This window comes from Heteronotia binoei, chromosome 9 (assembly GCF_032191835.1).
Source record: "Heteronotia binoei isolate CCM8104 ecotype False Entrance Well chromosome 9, APGP_CSIRO_Hbin_v1, whole genome shotgun sequence".
Lineage (NCBI taxonomy): Eukaryota > Metazoa > Chordata > Lepidosauria > Squamata > Gekkonidae > Heteronotia > Heteronotia binoei.
Genome location: NC_083231.1, coordinates 117324709 through 117330708, shown reverse-complemented (window position 1 = coordinate 117330708; position 6000 = coordinate 117324709). Strand labels below are relative to the sequence as shown.

General features: G+C 49.9%; 1 protein-coding gene across 1 annotated transcript in view; it reads right to left on the bottom strand.

The window, feature by feature from the left end:
- Positions 1-850: 850 nt before the first annotated feature.
- The window catches only part of RNF24 (ring finger protein 24), an 81042-nt gene continuing 75892 nt past the window's right edge, over positions 851-6000 (bottom strand). The window contains exons 5-6 of the mRNA XM_060247472.1: positions 3250-3329; positions 851-2153 (exon numbers count right to left, since the gene is read on the bottom strand). Coding sequence (XP_060103455.1) covers positions 2012-2153; positions 3250-3329 — 222 coding nt within the window. The 3' untranslated portion in view covers positions 851-2011. The remainder of the gene's footprint in view (positions 2154-3249; positions 3330-6000) is intronic.

Here is a 6000-nt window from a genome sequence, read left to right as displayed (position 1 = left end):
CTTTGCCTCCGCCTCTCACCTTTGGAGATAGATCAAGATGGGTTGCCGTGTTAGCCTGTCTGCAGCAGTAGAAGGGGTGGGGGGAGTCCAGGAACACCTTAAAGACCGACAAAATTTGGCAGTAGGGGAGGAGCTTCCGGGTTATCTGAAGACGTGAGCAGCGACTCGTGAAAGCTTCTCCCCTGCCACAAATTTTGTTAGTCTTCAAGATATTATTGGGCCCCTTGCTCTTTCCTACGCTCACCTTTGGTTAAGACATTCCGTACCGGCATAGGTGGAATTCTAGCAGGAGCTCCTTTGCATATTAGGCCACGCTCCCTGATGTAGCCAATCCTCCAAGAGCTTACAAAAAAAGAGCCTTGGAGAGATCCAATTTCTGCCCCGCGGAAACCAAATTCCAAAGAGAGAAAAAGTTGGAGGAATTATGCAATTTCAGTATCTGTTGACTGGATCCGGCATGGTTCGTTCCGCTTTTAAGTTGTCAGGAAAAGGGATACGAACCCCTGACTGCCTCGTCGCTACTCCCAAAGGCTTCTGAGAATTCACAACACATCTCTTTCCTGACTTTTTCAGCCTGCCTACAGCAAACTCAGGCTGGGAAGCTGACGTTTTTAAAATTTGAGAAAGCAAACAAAAGGTGGGAACATGGAATTACGTGGCAGGCTTTTACTAAGGGAAACCGTGCCCCCTCCGCTCCATGCCCTGCACAGTACAACTGGAGAAAATGCGGCTCTTTCGATATGTAACCTGGCACAGAGTGGTAGCAGTGTGATTATACTGGGCGGGATTCCGGTCTTCCTTCCCAATTACTTGGAAACCCTACAAGAGTGGTTGTACGGTACTGAGGGCAGGGGGAAGAGGAGAAAGGACATTTCTACCAGTTGAGATTTCAGTCTCCTAGGAGTGGTCTCTGTAGGCTGTTTGCTCAAACCTCCAGTCACCGCTAAAAGCGAGTAAAGAGGCAATGGTACTGCAGATGAACATTCAGGTTCAAGTTAGTCCATGAGACACCCGATTGAAGAAAAGAGCCACCTTAGATGCGAAAGCACACTTTGTGCTTGCGAACAGTTCGAAATGGATTCACATTGTGGGAAGACTGATGCGCCCATATTTCGGTACTGAGCCCAAGTATCTGCGGCCCCTCTTGCTGGGATGCTGAGGGGGCCCCCTTGGGTCTCGCGGGTGAAGAGATGGTAGATGAAAATCCTAGGAAATTTGTTTCTCTCTCTAGGGGGCACTTAAGGGATCGTTTATTTTTAGTCAGAGACTGGGGTGTGCGTGTCAAGTGCCTTACGGTTCCAATCAGGCCACCGGCGAACCATTGGCCTTGCGAACGAAATGTTTTCTGTGCTTCGTTTGTAGATACTCTGAACCACTGTCCCTAAAAAGCACTGGCTTGTCCTCCAAGACTGAAAGGGAGTTTCGCTGTTGCACCTCACCTCGAGGAAGAGCGCCAAATAGCATCCTGGATCCAACAACATCTAGATTCCGCCTTGCTGCTGACCATTCCAGAAGCCACAGGCAATTCGGTATGAGGTAACCACCAGAGGGGGCAGTGGTATCACGGGGCACAGCGAGGAGCGTGAGGAATCTCATTTTTGTTCCAAGAGGCCAAGACAAACATCCCCCACTTGTGCGGGGGAATCTGCTCATCTCGACTTCTGTCTCCCTTAAACAGCTTTGGGTTTGTGCGCCACCCGATCCGGCACAAGTCACAGGTGCCTGGACGGGTGCGCCTGTTTGTAAAGTGCTCTTTTAAGAAAAATGTGAACCCAGAGACTTCCCACTGGGCCTTCTCATTGTGCTGGTGGGCGTCGCGCTGCGGGTGCGTCCACAGTCCCAGCATCTGGCCTTTCTCCCCTCCAAGGGCATCCTGGGAGTTCTTCATGAGACAAAGGGAATCCTGGCAGATCCTCTGAGGCTGCAAGAAACACGTTTGACGGCGGAGAAGTCTCTGCGTGAGTCCGACGGGCAATCAGGCATGCCGGAAAGGTGCGTTGTGCGGGGGAAGCTATACGAGGTTGGCCGCCCCGGGCAGGGGCTCCTGCGGGGGACCGGGATGGTCCTGCTTGCTGTGAAGCTGGGCCAACTGAAGGACGGGCATGTTGCAAAGCGGGCACACCTTGCGGACCTCCAGCCACTTGATGAGGCACCTGCAGGTGGAGAGAGGGGGGAGGTCAGTGGTTCGTTCCAAGCCGGCTGTCGAGCCAGGGCTGTCAGCTGATGACAAAAGCCTTCGTCGATTAAAACCCGTTAAGTAGATTTATTTTAACCTGCATAGGACTAGAGCAAGATTTTAAAGCGGGGGCAGAGGGGCTTTCCATAGGGCTCTAAAGCAGGGGTGGCCAAGACTTGCTTAATGTAAGAGCCACACAAAATAAATGTCAGATGTTTGAGAGCTACAAGCCATGAACATCAGATAGGCGAGAGCCACAAGGCAGAAGGGAGGGAGGAAGGGAGGGAGGAAGGAAGGAAGGGAGGGGGGAGGAAGGAAGAGAGGGAGGGAGGAAAGAAGGAAGGAAGGAAGGAAAGAAGAGAGGGGGGGAGGAAGGAAAGAAGGGAGGGAGGGAGGGAGGGAGGGAGGGAGGGAGGAAGGAAGGAAGGAAGGAAGAAAGAAAGAAAGAAAGAAAGAAAGAAAGAAAGAAAGAAAGAAAGAAAGAAAGAAAGAAAGAAAGAAAGAAAGAAAGAAAGAAAGAAAGAAAGAAAGAAAGAAAGAAAGAAAGAAAGAGGGAGGCAAATAGGTGGGGTGGGGGAGGGAGGGAGAGATGGAAAGAATGCAACTTAATAACTGAACTCTTAAGATCTGACAAACTTTCTAATATTTCCCCCCACAAAAAATGGGAGAATAACCAAAATGCATAAAGCAGACAGATGGAAATCTTCATCATGCCACTGTGGCTTCAGAGGAGAAAGTAATTTAAAAAGTATGATGGGAGTATGGTTTGATTACAACAGTTACAATTCAAGAAGCATTTTAAGGTCGATGCTGAGCTGATCTAATTTAGTGCACCTTCCGGTGATGTGAGGGGTGTGCGGCATATGCAAATGAGTTGTGCTAATGAGTTCCAGCACCTCTTTTTCTTGCCCTGATCTCAGTTCCCTTGGGAAATGGGTTAGAAAGATTAAATAGCAGAAAGTCATGGAATCCTCTAGTCTCAGAGTCAACTTTTCTTTCTTTTTTTTTGGCAGTTCGTAAGCTGTTAATTGCCTAAGATTATTTTTGCCGCAATCCGCTGAGCCGGCACTTACTTTCTGTGGAAGGCATGTTTGCACGGACAGATCCCCAACTCATCTTTGGGCTTAAATTCCTCCAAACAAACTGCACAGATCTGAAGAGAGAAGCAAACGAACAAGAGAGGGGGAGGACAGTCAGCAAAAGATAGCGGGAAAAAAAGACCATCTCGCAAGCGGGCTCAGGGCACATCCCAGTAAAATCCAAAACAGACCGACTGAGTTACGTATCAATCTCAAACATATCGAAGAACCTTTGCCCCCCGAGAGGCTGCTGCGAGGAGAAACAGCAGGCCTCGTGGGGACGCTCCCTCCCCTTCTCTCCCCCCCCACCTCACATCAGGATGTATAGCCTATATAAATAACTTCTTCATTTCTGCGGCTGTTGGCAAGGGCAGCCACCTCTGGGTTGCATAACTAGATTCTCTCTCGGCCTCTCTGGTCACAAGGGTGTTGGGTTCGGGCTGAAAGCACGGGGTGTCAAACCTGCAGGGCCGGAACCAGCATTCTCCCCACCACCACCCACTTCTCCGATGTCCTAAAGTTTAAATTTAGAGCCAGTAGCTCGGCAGTCCTCTTGGAAGGCCCAGACTTTCTCCCCTACCTTGGAAGAGAGCCAAGGAAGATTCGAAGAGTGGAAGAAGTTTCTGGCCAGGCTGGGAAATAGGTCATCAGGCAAGTGACCCAGCTCACATGGAGCCAAGGAATGCCTGGTGGTTGAGGCAAGCTTTTGACTCTCCAAAACCTGTCACCCCCCCCCCCCAGCATGAAGGACCACTGCCACTTTTTTGGTCACAACAAGCTGCCTGGAGCAGAGGTCCATCAGGGGCTATTAGCCACAGCTTATCGTTGGGACTCTCTGTCTGGGGCAAGTGATGCTCTGTATGCCTGGGGGGCACAGTGGGAGGGCTTCCAGTGTCCTGGTCCCACTGGTGGACCTCCTGATGGCACCTGGTGTTTTTGGCCACTGTGTGACACAGAATGTTGGACTGGATGGGCCATTGGCCTGATCCAACATGGCTTCTCTTATGTTCTTAGGTGACACAGAGTGTTGGACTGGATGGGCCACTGGCCTGATCCATTCTCTTATGTTCTTATGAGACACATAGTGTTGGACTGAATGGGCCATTGGCCTGATCCAACATGGCTTCTTTTATGTTATTATGTGACACAGAGTATTGGACTGGATGGGCCATTGGCCTGATCCAACATGGCTCCTCTTATGTTCTTCTGTGACACAGAGTTTTGGACTGGATGGGCCATTGGCCTGATTCAACATGGCTTCTCTTATGTTCTTATGAGACACATAGTGTTGGACTGAATGGGCCATTGGCCTGATCCAACATGGCTTCTTTTATGTTCTTATGTGACACAGAGTATTGGACTGGATGGGCCATTGGCCTGATCCAACATGGCTCCTCTTATGTTCTTCTGTGACACAGAGTTTTGGACTGGATGGGCCATTGGCCTGATTCAACATGGCTTCTCTTATGTTCTTAGGTGACACAGAGTGTTGGACTGGATGGGCCACTGGCCTGATCCATTCTCTTATGTTCTTATGAGACACATAGTGTTGGACTGAATGGGCCATTGGCCTGATCCAACATGGCTTCTTTTATGTTCTTATGTGACACAGAGTGTTGGACTGGATGGGCCATTGGCCTGATCCAACAGGGCTTCTCTTATGTGACACAAGAGTATTGGACTGGATGGGCCACTGGCCTGATCCAACATGGCTTCTCTGATGTTCTTATGTGACACAGAGTGTTGGACTGGATGGGTCACTGGCCTGATCCAACATGGCTCCTCTTATGTTCTTATGTGACACAGAGTGTTGGACTTGATGGGCCATTGGCCTGATCCAACAGGGCTCCTCATATGTTCTTATGTGACACAGAGTGTTGGACAGGATGGGCCATTGGCCTGATCCAACAGGGCTCCTCTTATGTACTTATGTGACACAGAGTGTTGGACTGGATGGGCCACTGGCCTGATCCAACATGGTTTCTCTTATGTTCTTAAACTGAATCAGGTCCTTGGTCCATCAAAGTCAGTATTGTCTACTCAACCCGGCAGCGGCTCTCCAGGGTCTCAGGCAGACGTCCTCCCCATCACTGACTGCCTGGTCCTTTTAGCTGAAAATGCCCGGGACTGAACCTGGGACCTTCTGCATGCAAAGCAGATGCTCTACCACTGAGCCATGGCCCCTCTAGTCAAACCATCCCTTCTGGAAGCAAATTACTCAGTAACACGTACACTGAGAGGATATTTTCAGAGGGTAGTCATAAGAACATAAGAGAAGCCATGTTGGATCAGGCCAATGGCCCATCTAGTAATGTCACAGTGGCCAAAAAACCAGGTTTCATCAGGAGGTCCACCAGTGGGGCCAGGACACTAGAAGCCCTCCCAAGGTGCCCCCCCCCCCCAGCATCAAGAATACAGAGAATCACTGCCCCAGACAGAGAGTTTCATCTATACCCTGTGGCTAAGAGCCACTGATAGAGCTCTGCTCCAGATGTTATAGTCATCTTGTTTTGTAGCAGAACAGCTACATTTGAGTCCAGAAGGACCATAGAGACCAACAAGATCTCCAGGGAATGAGCTTTTGAGGTCAAAACTTCCTTTGCCAAGAGGTCACAATTCAGCACTTCTTAGAGAAGCCCCAGACACCCAGTTCTGTCCTCTGGCCTGGATGAGATCACTCCACAGAATCATAAAAGATTTGGAAGGGTCCCCCAGGGTAATCTATAGTCCACCCCCCTGCTCAAT